General features: G+C 43.8%; 1 protein-coding gene across 1 annotated transcript in view; it reads left to right on the forward strand.

Moving 5' to 3' along the window:
* LOC144766622 (protein mono-ADP-ribosyltransferase TIPARP-like) overlaps nucleotides 1–7,380 on the forward strand; it is a 53,522-nt gene extending 46,142 nt beyond the window's left edge. The window contains exon 6 of the mRNA XM_078650407.1: nucleotides 5,573–7,380. Coding sequence (XP_078506533.1) covers nucleotides 5,573–6,017 — 445 coding nt within the window. The 3' untranslated portion in view covers nucleotides 6,018–7,380. The remainder of the gene's footprint in view (nucleotides 1–5,572) is intronic.
* The last annotated feature ends 7,611 nt before the right edge of the window (nucleotides 7,381–14,991 follow it).

Here is a 14,991-nt window from a genome sequence, read left to right on the forward strand (position 1 = left end):
CCAAAGTGTGGCCTGAGATTAATCCCGCTCGAACAGCGGGTGAAGATGTAAAATTTTACAGTGCGGGTGAGTGGGAGTATTAAGTCTCGTAATCAGACAAATACAGCAAAAATTTAAAAAGAGCAGACCGCTTGAATACACAGTTTAAAACACGCAACAACACACTGCAATCTTTCAGTTAGTTCCGCGAGAGCGCGGTAAGTTCTATGTCACACATAAGCAATCTGAACCCTTGACAGCTATGTGTTATTCTCTTTGAGCACTTGGATGTCCTGGGTAATGAAATCTGTCAGTCATGACTACTAAAAGGTGGGAGTGTTTTACGTGCACATACATAGTATGAAAGTATTACAGCATTTGTCTGCTAGTCGCTAGATTTTTGTAACATGGACTGCTACTACTATTAATGTCATAAGAGCAGAAACCTCAGGTGTTCTCAGGGTGCTTCTGTACATGTGTTTACTGCAGTGTTTCTTTATGCTGGCCAGTGAAAACTGCTGAAGTGAGACGTCCCAGAATATCTTCTGGCCTAAATGTCCTTTAGAAAAATATCACCCCATTGGAGTTAATAATAGAGAATTCAACACCCATTTGAACGATATTTTTTCTAAATGATATTTAGAACACTCCGCCAGTCGATAGGTTTGCTAACAGCGTTCTGACAAGCAGCTGAATAGCTGGCAAACTCAGTAGGTTTGAGCCCATGGGGATGAGTTTGCAGCTAGAAAGTCCAAACGCCTGTAAACCCCCAAGCCTACAACAGGAACACAGGTCCAACTAAAGCCCAAAAGTGAATCAGGTGCTGAAGGCCAATTCACATGAAATCTCAGTGTCTCGATGACAGGTCTACACGGGGTACGGTTGGCAGGGATTCTGGTGAGGCTCACTATTTATTTATTTCAAGGGTTTTATATAGCGCTGCTGGACCCTGGAGTATCAGAGCGCTTTACAACAGAGTTAGACACAATAGGATAGAATAGAAATATATGCAGAATTAGCAACGGGATACAGTTTGCAAAAAGTATATGATAAGGTGGGGGAGTAAGAGACAGGTACAAATTAAAAATAGGCGAAACAGTTAACAGGGGAAAAGATGTTGAATTCAGACAAGGTGGGGGGAGGGTATAAGAGTAGAGAGAGTGGACATGTTAGGTACCCCAATATAAGTTGTGGAGAAGTAGTTTGAGTTCTTTTTTGAAAAGAGATTAAGAGGGGTTGCAGCGAAGGTTTTTGGGGAGTGAGTTCCCAATGGTAGGAGCATTACCAGAGAATGCACGGGATTGAGTTTTTTGACAATTAAGTCTGGGTGGGATCAGGAGAAGGGAGTCGGTGCTTCTCAGGGACCTGGTGCAGCCTGCTTTTTTTAGTTTAGTTGCAAGGTAGGCGGGGGTGTTTTGATGAAGAGCTTTGTGGGTGATACAGGCAATCTTGTAAGAGGATCTTCCTTCAATTGGGAGCCAATTAAGATTTTTGAGGACGGGCGATATGTGGTCAAATCTTTTACAGTCAGAGAGGAGTCGGGCAGCTAGATTGAGGACAGATTTAATTGGTGCAAGATGGGTTTTAGGGGTGCCGGCAAGGGTGGCGTTAGCATAGTCAATCCTGGAGAGGACTAGCGATTGGACAACGATTTTGAAATCATCAGCTGGAATGAAAGGTTTGAGTTTCTTGAGGTGGAGAAGGGTGAAAAGAGCACTTTTGGCGGCATTATTGATGTGGGGAATGAGGTTGAGATTCTGGTCGATGCTGATGCCAAGTGATTTAACAGAGTTAGAGGTGGAGAGGGAGCAATTGAGAGCTTTGATATCATTGATCCAGATTTGGATGGGAAGGGTATTGTTTTTGGGGTGAAAAGAATGAATTCTGTTTTTTTGGGGTTCAGTTTGAGATGGTTTAGATGGAACCAGGCTTGTACTTTAGTTAGGGTGTCGTTGAGGTGAAGGATGTCGTTGTGGGATTTGATCTTGTAGTATAATTGTGTATCGTCGGCGTAGAGGTGGTAACTAATTTTAGCTTCTTTGAGAATGAGGGTGAGTGGTTCCATGAAAAGGTTGAAAAGGGTTGGGGAGAGGATGGATCCTTGAGGGACCCCGAGTGAGACAGGTTGAGGATTAGAGAGGAAGTGGCTAAGTTTGATTTGCTGTGATCTGTTTTGAAGGAATGAGCAGAACCATTTGTGTACAGTGCCTTCCAAGCCAAATCGATCTTTGAGGGTGTTTAGAAGGGTGGGATGATGGACAGTATGAAATGCCGCCGAGAGGTCAAGGAGGATCGGTAGAGAGGATTCACCATTGTCAAGGGAGCGATGAATGTCATCTGTGATATTTAACATTGCAGTTTCTGTACTACAGCCTTTTCTGAAACCGGATTGAAAAACATCAAGGAGATTGAAGTCGAGGATATGCTTCTCAAGTTGTGATAGGACACATTTTTCTAGGGCTTTAGAGAGAAAAGGAAGGTTAGAGATAGGGCGTAAGTTGTTAAGGTCATTTGGGTCAGCAGAGGTGTTTTTCAGGATGGGAGAGATTTGACCAAGCTGAAGGGAGGCTGGGACGCAACCAGTGGCAAGGGAGGAGTTGATGATATTGGTCCAAATAGGGGCAATGGTAGATTTGAGGTCTTGGACCAAATGGGCGGGAAGAGGATCTTTGGAATGGGAGGAAGGTTTGAGTTTAGTCATGATGTTAGTGATCGATGACACTGAAACTGGACTAAATTCACTCCAAGAAGCATTATTTTTAGTTATGAGTCTATTAGTAGAGAGGTCTGAATGCGCGCGAGCAGGAAGGGTAAGAGATGGGTCGAGGAGAGTGGGAAGAGTTGACGAAAGAGATAAAGGGGTGTTGGGGAGGGTGTGTAGAGTGTGGGAGGGTTGGAAAGAGGGGGGAGGGAGGAGAAGGATAGTTCTATCTTATTGACTTTGTTGCTAAAAAAGCTGGCAATTTCTTCACATTTGTCAATAGAGGCAGATATTTTAGGAGGGCCAGTGGAGGTTTGTTTTTTAACAATGCTAAAGAGTTCTTTAGGTCGGTTTTTAGCTTGGTCAAGTTGTGACCGGAGAAAGGAGGCTTTTTTATTGTAGATGTGTTTTTTGTATTGGACTCTGGCAGTTCTGAGGAGGGTAAGATTGTCATCGGTGGGATGATTTCTCCAAACACGTTCAGATTGTCTTAGGGATCGTCTTTCATTATTGAGTTCAGAGTTGAACCAGGATTTGGGAGGGTTGTTTTTTTGTTGTTTGAGTTTAATTGGGGCAATTTCGTCAAGGGCTTGGAGAATAGAGTTATTATAATGGTTGGTTAGGTCATTAGTACTGTCAGAGAGAGGGAGGCGAAGTAAGCAGGTTTTAATTGTGGGATTTCACTGTCGCAAGGGAGAGACCGGTTACGGGTGCTTATGACAATTTCCTCTTGAACCTCAAATTTAGGGACCCAAGTCTCACAGCTGGCTGGTTGACGTCAAGATTTTCATTAGATGGGGATACGTATGGAAATGGAGGCATCTAGGGTCATAAGTGGGAACTAGGATGTGGGGTTAGAAGCGAAGCGCTACCCTAAACCGAGTTGCTGTCAGGTTTGAAGATGTAGAAAGGGCTGGGTTCTAAAGGTCAATGCTGATGCTTCTACACACCGGGCCCCTAGGGATTGGTAGGTGCTAAAGGCCCACACAGGGGAAAATGGCGGTAAGGGACAGCGAAACGCAGCTGCGGTTGTTGTCTGTATCAAGGCACTGCGGGATAAGATCATAGAGTGTAGTGGAGAGTAGGCACTTCGCTTGTAATCACACCATAATATTTAATCTCTGGCCACCAGTATGAAACATTGGAGTTAGCATGGGCCCATTGTTACATATTTCACAGATTGTGCAGTAAGGGAACTTGCGATAACAAAATCCCTAGTGTATCCAGCAACTCATTCCTTCCAAGGGAAAACATCGTTAACAACACAGGGATTACATCGCGATGCTATTACATCGCGGTTTTCACAACGCAAGTCGTTACAACGACTTGCGCTGGATGGCGCTCTAGGACAAGGAATAGTATAATTTACTATCCAACACCTTCCCTACTGTATGTAGACTGGAGTTGGAATAGTAAATTATATTACTACTAAGTCCAGCGCCCTCCAACGCAAGTCGTTGCAACGACTTGCATTGTAAAAACCGCGATGTAATGTACTGCGATGTAACTGTATGCGTTGTAACGTCATACATCCCTTCCAAGATGATGTGAGCACCAGAGGGACAGTATAGAAATGAAGCTCAAATCTAGAGGAAGGAAGCAAGGTTTGAAGAGTGGGGCCAATGTTGATGAAAATAAGTGTGATCGCTAGCAAAAGCCTCCACAGGAGAAGCCAACAATTGCAAAGGGAAAAGATCCTGTGGGTTGAAAAGGAGGAAATAGGAGGACTCCAGGGAAGAGAGAAAACAATAAAAGTACATGAATACATCCTCAGTGAATAAACCGCCAGTGGCAGTGGGAACTCCACAACCCAAAGAAGTTAAAAAGCGTAGTCCATTTCCCAATGCTTCTATTTATCCTCCCCCAGAAAGGCCTTACCGACCCTCTGACACCTGTATCTGATTTGTGTGCCATGACTGTGCCCATGGGCTTTTTATCTCCAGGCCCCGCTGTCCTTGCCTCCACACACACAACTCCCTCACTCCATCCATGTTGAAATCTGTAGTGCCGTAGTTGAAGCGAGATGTGTCTTGCTCACCGGAAACAAAGGGCCTCATTTATGAAAAGTGACGCACCAGCGGTGCAAAAGTGACTCAAGGGCTCATAAATAAGCCTCAAGAGGGTTGCTACGCATGCCTGCCCTGCCCGGTGTCTGTGTCTATTAACAGATATCTCCAGAATAGTTGGTCCTTGGAAGGCTGACTCAAACTCTTGTTGATCAATGACAGCCAAAAAGGCACAACCCCCAAGAACTACAGAAAAGAGAAAAACCTCCAAGTTCAGTGGGTGCTGAATCTATGCAGATTCTGCACCAAATAGACTGTTCCTCTATGTCAACTTGAAGAGCCAAGTAAGCCCGGAGCAATAACTGGGTGCATTGTCCTAAGGAATCTGTATAGATCTTGGTTGAGCAGCCACTGAGACTGCAAATAACTCAGGAGAAGTGTTGTTAAATTGTACTGAAGCCCAAAAAGTTCATTGTGAATGTTTGCCTTTCATCTGTATTCTTGATGCCTTATTTGTGTCCATTGACACATCAGCAAACACATTCTCCCCTTACTCACCTTGGGATCATCAAGCCACATATCACCAGAAGTGTTAGGAATCCCCTGCAGGAGAGATCAAGCAATGTCTCTATAGACTGGGGATGGGAATTTGGAGGCTGTTTGCCTAGGGTGGGTCAGAGGTCAGTGTCCACTTCAGGAAGGGCTATGGAAGGAATCCTAATGCAAATGTTCAGGGGTGACCAGGATTCCTGAGATGATGACAGCTGTGATACCCATTGATTTACAGTCTCTTGCTTATATTGTTGGTGGGTGGTTGGTGTTGATGGTTTGCAATTGCTATCAAAGGCTTCACAGTGACACTGTTTGCATCTCTCCCCCTTTCTAGCCAGAAGGAGTTCATGTCTCAGGGTTTGAGCAGTGCTGATATAACATCACTGGAGAAACACCTCTACCACGGGACAACCCAAGACAGCGTAGACCAGATCTGCCAGCAGAACTTTGACCCTCGCGTCTCTGGTCTCAATGGTACTGCCTATGGGAAGGGCAGCTACTTTGCACTGGAAGCCAGCTATGCCCACAAGTTCAGCAAGAGTGCCGAGAAGGGTTTGCGCTACATGTTACTGGCCAAGGTGCTGGTTGGCAAGATGGCATTGGGCAAGTCATCATACAGCCGCCCGCCGGCACTGTCGGATTCCTATGCCCTCTATGACTCTTGCGTGGATGACCTCTTGAACCCCAAGATCTTTGTTGTGTTTGACAGTTGTCAGTGTTACCCATTGTTCCTGATCGAGTATAAGCTGATTTCCGAACCCATCCTCGTGACTGAGTAAAGGGTCTACGGCCAGGGTCTTGCCGCTGATAAGAGATTATCCAAGCCACGATAGGTACTGGAGAAGAGCCTCATTGCTTCCGCTGGACAGGCTCATGGAAGTGCAAGAGAGCTTTTCATGAGAGGACGCGTGCGCATTATTAATATTGGCGCTGTCACTTCAACGCAGAATCCTTAAACCCCGCCCCCAAAAGTACCACCACGAGCAAGGAGAAGCTCTGGTCTGTACTCTGAAAGCCCTCATTTTGAAAAGTTGATTTATGATGCTATCTTCAAGAACTTTACTCCTGAGATACGGTTGATGCACCTTTCGATGTGCCGCGAGCCGGGGATCAATCGTCAACTTCCTGCTCCCTCTCCAGGAACTCAAGCACCAAGCATATATGCTTCTGCTGATCAGAAACACCATCTTCCTGAGTCGACAGTCGAATACATCTTTTCTTTGTTTGATTTCCTGCAACCAAAGGGGACTCTGTCACTGACGTGACACCGAAGCGTTGCCTCCTTAACCACTTGAAAGTTCTGATGGTTCCATTTGGTTATATTGGAGTCAGTTTGAGATTAACATCGGGGTCAATACTGTCAAAAACCTTTTTTTTATTGTTTTTTACTTACCTAACAGTATTATTTGTGGGAATTCTGTATTTAATTTTGGAATTTCCTTTTTTTATATAAATTGATTTTGACTCCTGTTTTGAATTATTGTACGGGGATCTCCCTGCACACCTTTCTTTCTCTTCTTTTGCGTTAACCCTTTACTCTTGACTACTTTTATCCTTTTTTTAATTAATTGTACTGTTCCTGTTTTTTATCATTTAATTTACAGGAGAGTCTAGCCTTATCCTGTAGTTCTGTATATATATGTGTTTTACTACTCCTTACTTTTCATTTACATTTTTACTTTTTGTCCTCCTAATATTTGTGTTTTTCCTTCGATGTTTTTGTTACTTTTATTTTTGATCGACCAATTTAATTATTATGAGGTTTCTATATTCCGACATAATCAAACTGTGAAAAATCTGTACCGTTATAGCTGCCTTTCTACCCCCTCCCCATAAAGTTCGGGATGTTGAATGCTATGGACAGTGACCAGAAACTGTACCATGCCTTGAAATGGCATGTCACTGTAATTTCACAATGATTAAAGTAGCTTTTCTTTAAATGGACGTTACAGCTTTAAAAAAAAAAGGTCAAACTTTTTCATCTATTTCACTTTTTTTCCAAAGAATGAAAATATCGTGTAGCAGTAAAAGAGAGGGATGTTCCAGCGCCTCTTTCACCAAGTGCCTATCTACGGTTTCTTGTTTGTTAAGTGTTACATTTATGTGTGAAAATATTAAAGTTGTTTTGAGAACTTGTGGAGACCTTGGTGTTTCTTTCAAGAGAATAGAAAAGTAAGAGAACCTCAAGTAACCTTGCTTTGTAGAGGATCAGACTAGCAGAGATCTGATGAAAACATTGAGACAGGTAGAAGCACATACCTGAAATCAAAATGTGAGTTCAGACTTACACATGTTAAGAAACATGAGTTTCCTGTTTTTGGATATATTTCCCTCTTCGAATCACGAAAACATAAGGATTGTTGGATGGGGACCCCAAAAACCAGAAGAAAATAGATACTGTCATTGAGGCAGTAGATACAGATTGCTTTCTTGCTTCCTCTTCTCTATATAACTCTATATAGAAGCACCCTGTTGAGCATATCCTGCAAGCTCACAAATTGGGGAGAAAGTCTTCCGGCTCTTCTGTAGACCCCGTGATCGAGTAGTAATGTTGCATATCTGCTACATGACTAATTACGGTCAGAGCCATCATTGAGGCTTGCGTGCAAAGTCGATCACATCAGCACGTTTCTGTGTGCACGCACACACAAACACACACACACACACATACACATAGGATTGGTTTGGGCCACCTGATGTGTATCCCAAGTGCAAAAGAGGCAAGTCTTCATACCAGTGTATGGTGGCCATTTTGGAGGGGAAACATCGTTTACAACGCAGGGATTACATCAAGATGCTATTACATCGTGGTTTTAGAAACTCAAGTCGCTACAACGACTTGCGCTAGATGGCGCTCTAGGACAAGGAATAGTATAATTTACTATCCAACACCTTCCCTACTGTACATAGACTGGAGTTGGAATAGTAAATTATACTACTCCTAAGTCCAGCGCCCTCAAACGCAAGTCGTTGTAACGACTTGCATTGTAAAAACCGCGATGTAATGTACCGCGATGTAAATGTATACGTTGCAACGTCATACATCCTTTTGGAGCAGTCTTGACTGACAGATGCTAGTGAAGCGGAGCGGTGATCATCTTCATGTGTACAATTATCCTGGATGATAGTTTGACTGTGCGCGCTGTAACTGCGTAGCGCAGTGCGTGGAGTATTCTTCAGCTCATCACTGAAATAATGATGTTACTTCGTACTTTGGAAGAACTACTGATACCTGGATCTGTATTTAAGAGACATTTCCTATTTGCAGACAGTGAGAGTACTTTCACTTTGGGTGCACTGCATGTCTCTTGGACTTTAGTGAGTCTCGTGGGCGTCAGTGGGTCTCTTGGGCCTCAGTGGATTATCATTTGGGATCCATGTACAGAAGCATTGTTTGTGTCATTTTATCTTCCTTTGGGTGGAGAATGGGTGGTGTTGCTGGCAGCAGCTCAGCACACCTGTGAGCGTGCAGTGTGTATGCACCCGTCAATACATATTCATTCTGATCTGTTTGTCATGCAAAACGTTGTAGTACCTGAACGTTTCTTAACTGCGCTTGAAATCCCATTGACCTGGAAACAATAAAAGGAGGGTTTTGAGGCATTACTGGGTGCAGTAGATGGTGCAGTAGATGGTGACAGGTTCACCTAAAATAAAATATCTGCTGTCACTTAAAGCACAAGTTAGGTTTTGAAGGGAGCTCATTCTGATAAAGAAGTGACAGAATGGGAGAAAGAGATGTAATTGATGAATATGCCTCTATCTTGAAGAGGGGTGACATTAGAATTAACTAAGGAAGAACTTAGGGTCCGATTACAATGGCGGAAGGCCCGCCACCGCCAGCCGTGTGGTGTTGGGCCATCTGACAGCAATTTTCCACCCGCCAAAATACGATGGCGGGGGGGAATTGCCCTAGTTCCATGGTGGTTCGCAAAGACCGCCTGCCATGGTTCCGCCACAAGCAATCGTACTGATTGCCTGGCGGAGCGGTCAGCATGGGTAGAATGGTGGCGTGCCTAGCAGTCACCGTCTGCCAAATTACAATGGTGGGTGCAGCGAGCCTTTCCATTGGCGGGATAACCGCCATGGAAAGGCTGCAGGGATTGGATTCGGGGGCCCGTTGCGGTCCCGCACGTAGTATTACGATGCGACTGCCATGGTGGCAGTCGCATCGTAAAACTACGTGCGGGACTCCCGCCTTAAAGGCGGGCGGTCCCAGTCACTGCAACGATGGCGCGCGGACTCGAGTCCGCCCGCCATCGTAATTGGCCCCTTAGAGTTAGACAGGCATACTTCTTTCAGGGAGTAGAAATGCCTGGTAATAACGTCTCTGTCTTTCTCCAATGTGAGTGTTGAACCTGTTGATGCATGTCTCACTGGTATAAGATTGTTCACAGCTACATGCGATTGTCCTTGAAGGGTCTATGTTTAGATCAAGTGGTGAAGCTAGCTCATAGTATTGAACATGCTGCTGTGCTCAGGAAAGTGTTGGCAGTATCTGGCAAGACTGAGAATATAGAATTGAGACATTGTGTGGAGGTACTGGCAGTGGGACCGATCAATCAAGGGTCGTAAATCGAAAGTGTAAGACAAGGTTTATATACAGAAATGGTGACTGATTCAGGTGTGGGAGAAACAACCACATGCGTACAGACGAGAGTTTAGTTGTCTGGCATGGAGCATAATACGTCATAGGTGGGGCAAAAAGGGTCACTTTGCTTGGGTGTGCAAAGGAGACATGGGGAGCAAGAAAAGCGTAAATGTGGTTGTGAGTAAGGTGGGTGAAGTTACGGAGATATCAGAATTCTAACGTTAAGATGTTTGATTACAGTAAGAACTCAATCGATGTGTTAGTTGAATTTGATGCAATGCCGAAATTTAAGAGTTGTTTATGTAACAAAGAACAAGTCTTGTCTGTTGGTTTGATGATAGAAGGGCTTAATATCATTCTGGATTCCAATGGTCCAGACAAAGCTAATGCGAGAGTGAAGTGAGAAGATTGTACAATGTAGAGAGCAAGTGGGAGGAGAGGTTTCAGACATTGTTGTACCCTTCGGAATGAGGAAGAGAGTGTGGAAACTAGCGCACGATGAGCATGTGTGTGATGATCCACATGTGAAGATTTCTGGAGGCCGACACAAGACAAGGGAGTTGATCAATTTGTGAGAGACTGGTTGACTTGTACAGTGATTACAGGAGACATATATCAGTCCTTTTAAACCTGGGGTGGGGCCAGGTGAATGTAGAGTAAGTTGACTTTGCATGTGACTAGTGCAGATCATGCATTGAGTGGGAATACCAAATGTATGATTGTCTTGATGGATTACTATTCTAACTGACCGGAAGTGAGTTTCGGCACTGATGCACATTCCAAAGGAATCTAAAAAAATTATGAGGGATGTTTTTCCAGTCACTAAGGAATTGCTGATGAGCTGGTGACATACAATGGACCATCTTTTGTTTCATTGGGCAAGGCGCTTATTTGCAGTGATAGCAATGAGGATTGTAAGGCATTGCACCACCCTAGGAATAGTGGATTGGTCGAGTGCACTAATTGCTTGCGCAAGGACCATCTGCAGTTAACAATGGTTAGTGGTGTGAGTTGGTACTGGAGTGTCAACATTTATGAGGTGTGGATAGCACTGGGCAATGAATCATACTTCTTTATAAGGAGTAGATGGGCTGTGAATGAAAATGAAAGCATATTGGAGAGTGTAATTGATTCGTCGGTGCTATTGTGAAGGAAGGTTATCTGGTGAGGGTGAAATGGCTTGGAATGATCCATAAGGGAGAAAATAAATTTCATGTGCCAAAAGAGTGGATAAAGTATTGGACGATTGGAGTTCCTTTGCAGTATAATAGCTGCATACAGATTATGTTAACACTCTAGTTTAATGTCCATTCAACAAGCTGTCAACCTCCTTTAACAGCCATAACATCTAACACAGTTCATAGCAATATCTTCCAATTATGAAAGAAGATGAAAAGATCCCTACATAAAGAATAGGCAGTTAACTCCAAATAATATCACCCAAACCCTGACAAGAACCCAACCACAACTGAACAAAAGGATGGAGAAGAGAAAGGAGGTAAACGGGTAAAAGAGAAGACAGAAGAGACTAAATAGCACATTCCTAATAAAAAATGAACGGTGAGTCATCTTATGACTACAACAATACGATTAAGACAGTGCTTAATTTGAGCCAATAGTAATCATCAACACCAGAGCTTTTTACCAGCACTAGTTAAGGACACATTCATTTATGGAGAGGTTAAGTGATTTACCCAGATTCACAGAATGTTAAGCCGACGCCGAGACTCAAACCTGGTTCCCCAGCCCCATAGTCAGCTGCTCTGGCCATTACGTCACATTCTCTCCCCACGTTCATGGTTCTGTTTTAGGTGGTGCAAACAGGAGAAATGTGCTGGTGCAAGCGGCCTCCTGACTAGAGCCCCGGCACTTATTTTTTTGTTTTTACAAATTAACCACTGGATTAAGATTCCAAAATGTGCCCATCTGCCTGTTGCACTGAAAAGCTTCACCACTTTGATAGGAGCAGAATACTTGCAGTTTCCTGTATGTTCCATCTCACAAGAAACTAGCTGAACTTCACTGTCATTTGGAAGAAATGTGGGATTATGTTCCCTGACAAACAATCGTAATGACCATATGTATAGAAACGTCTTTAATTGCAGTGACAGCCAGGCCACCAGGGGCAGTGTTCTATGTTTTTTTAAGAGTCAACTCAATTATTTAACTTTCTCTAGACCATCAAATCAATTTCAAGCGACCAATAACAACTTCTTAATTTTAGCCTGATGTCCTTAAGGCCCCAACTCTGCTAACCTCTCTAAGTACGAGTAACTTGTCTTGAGGCCCTTAACAAAAAAACATCCTGGATGGTTAATACTTTTGTTACCTTTTCACCTCTTTGTCCACATTCTTTCAGTGTCTCTTTTCTGGAACCAGTAAACCCAACACTCTCCCAGTACTGCATTTTTTCCATCTATTTTAATCATTGCTTTTCAGATAAACGGCCCTCAGTAACCAAACAAACATTGACATCATCAGATCAAAGCTCATAATTATTTTCATAATGATGTGGTGTGTGTCGAACCATTTGCGCAGTCGCCTCCCTTATTAAAGGCACCAGGTATGTAGTTCACTGAAAAATGGTAATCTTGTAAAGCCACAATCCATAGAGCATCCAGACTTTTCTTCTTAAAGATCTCTTTTAAAAACTTGCGATCAGAAAATAACGCGAAACAAATTGCTCACAAAATTGTTTAAACTTCTTCACCACCCAGAATAAAGCCAACACATCTTTTTCTATAGTGGAATAATTGCGCTCTGGTCCTCTATGCGCTCTCGATTCAAAAGTCTTTGCTGCATAAATGGCAAAAGGCAGTCACTTTTCTAGCTCGACGTGGATGGCACTGTGCTAATCCTATGCGTAAAGCTTGGCTACATAAACAGGCATTTGAGGGGAGCAGTCTTAGAGTTTTGGTTGTGTAGAGCGCTCTCTGACTAAAACCTGGGAACTAACGTGCATTCCCTACTTCATTTTCTCAAATATATATATGAGTAACCCCATTTCTGATGAATACTTCTACCTGTCGATCCTCACCTTGTAAATATGGGCCATATGTAGGTGGGGCAATACCGGTCGGAAACGCTGAAATTCGGTAAATTTCACTGTTACCGACCGGTATTTAGGGATTTGAGATGTAGGAGGCTGCAAATAAGGAATCGGTAATTTACCGATTCATTATTTTAAGGAATCGGTAAAATACCAATTCCTTATTTTAAAGAATCGGTAAATTACCGATTCCTTAAAGCCTATGTAGGTAGCACTCAAGTGAGTACATTTTAGCCTTAAGGATTCATTATTTACCACTAACGACAAGTTGGTGGTAGATACCGAATACAGCAATTTTTTGCTTTTTTCTTAGTGCCATGTGGCAGACATACATGCCCTTAGGGCATGTATGTGCGCCACATGTGCACCCATGCACGATTCAGGGGGGCAACAGGGTGTCAATGTGACACCCTGCCACCCTTGAATATGCTCCCCCTATTACCGATTCGGTAAATACCGAATCGGTAATAGTGAATGGCTTCCCATTCATTCCTATGGGCCTCCAGGCCCATAGGAATGAATGGGAAGGTATTTCTTATTACCGAATCGGTATTTACCAAATCGGTAATAAGAAATGTTACCGAATCGGTAAATTTTACAGATTCATTACCTACATCACATTTACCGATTCCTAAATACCGAATCAGTAAAATTCGGTATTTAGGAATCGGTAAAATGTGATTACCTACATATGGCCCTAAATCCCTTAGGTGTCAGACTGTATATGGAAAACTTAAAAGCAATACTCCTCTGTGCCAGTAGGTGGTGTTGTGCAGCTCTGCATCTACGATGTTCCACTCCGGAAGTGATGAGCAGAGCCACATTTAAGTGCCACCGAGTCATGCTGACGTCAGTGCTTTATTTCCTTGGCTTCAGATTTCGATCAGCAGCTCGGCTCCGTTCGTCTTTATGAGTCTTCCAATGCTTTTTTCAATAATTTACAAGCAAGGAAATGTCCCCTCATAAAATGACTGCTTTTAAACCTGGTAGGGTTCGTTGTGAACAAATGTCTGTGACAGATCCCCAACAGGTACGCCTCTGGTTCTTTGGGTCGCAACACAACTCCAGGGCCTGCGACGACTGCACCCAGATGAACCGGAAGGCCTTATAGGATCATGAAGTAAAACTCTACATTGCCAAATACACAAGACTCCGCACCATGACCGGTCGCTGTCGAAGGGAAGGTCCCATCTCACTCTAAAAGTCTCTCCTGTGGTAGATCTTTATTGCGGTCAAAGTCCTCGGATAAGTCAAAGAACAAGCGCAAGAAATCCAAGTGTAAATCGGCCCCTTGCTGTCATTCAGGATTTCCAGAGAAGGTGGAAGGGAACCTGTCTTTCTCCTGAAATCCAGAGGAGCTGAATTCGAGACAGATTCCAAGCCTGTTCCCAATGCCCCCTGGCTTCCCAGGTCCTTCAGCGACGTTGCAGCAATTTGAGGCCGTCAGGGAGGCCACTCTGCGCATGTTCTGTATTCTTCCGGCCCCCTGTTGCGGCATCAATGATCCACTGAAGCCTCCTGTTAAAATCTAGTAAACCTCGTAGTCGGGTTGTGTAGAAACAAGTAGTTGATTTATTCATAAGATAACAGCTTCAGATAAAGGTAAGTGGAAGTTGGTAAAGTCCATGTAATACCCCACCAGGAGCTGCCTCCCTGCTGCTCAGCCCATCTCTTCCATCTGACATCTCCTCAAGTCCCACACACTCAACATTCCAAATGACATGACTATTGGCTGAGCAGCAAGGGACAGAACAAGAATAAGGAAGATGCACCAACTAACCGCAATTAGGTTATAGCTCCTCCATTCAGACTTTCGCTGGCAGGTTTGCCCTCTGCACCGTCTGTGCCTCTGGAACCCACCTTGGGTTCTGCCAGCCGCGGCCGGTGGTGGGAGTAGCTGCCAGCCGGTGACGTGGGGAGGGGGAGGGGCAGGGTGGGGGGTAGTAATGTATGGATTACGGACCTTAACTGGTAAGTAAACATATAAATAAATAAAACGAATTTTGTTGCGTCCACTGCATCACCAAATGCGATGCAGTGCACCCAACGAAATTCATGTTATTTATTTAAATGTTTACTTACCGGTTAAACTCCGTAATCCATACATTACTAC

The sequence above is a fragment of the Lissotriton helveticus genome, chromosome 7, assembly GCF_964261635.1.
Source record: "Lissotriton helveticus chromosome 7, aLisHel1.1, whole genome shotgun sequence".
In the NCBI taxonomy this organism is placed as follows: domain Eukaryota; kingdom Metazoa; phylum Chordata; class Amphibia; order Caudata; family Salamandridae; genus Lissotriton; species Lissotriton helveticus.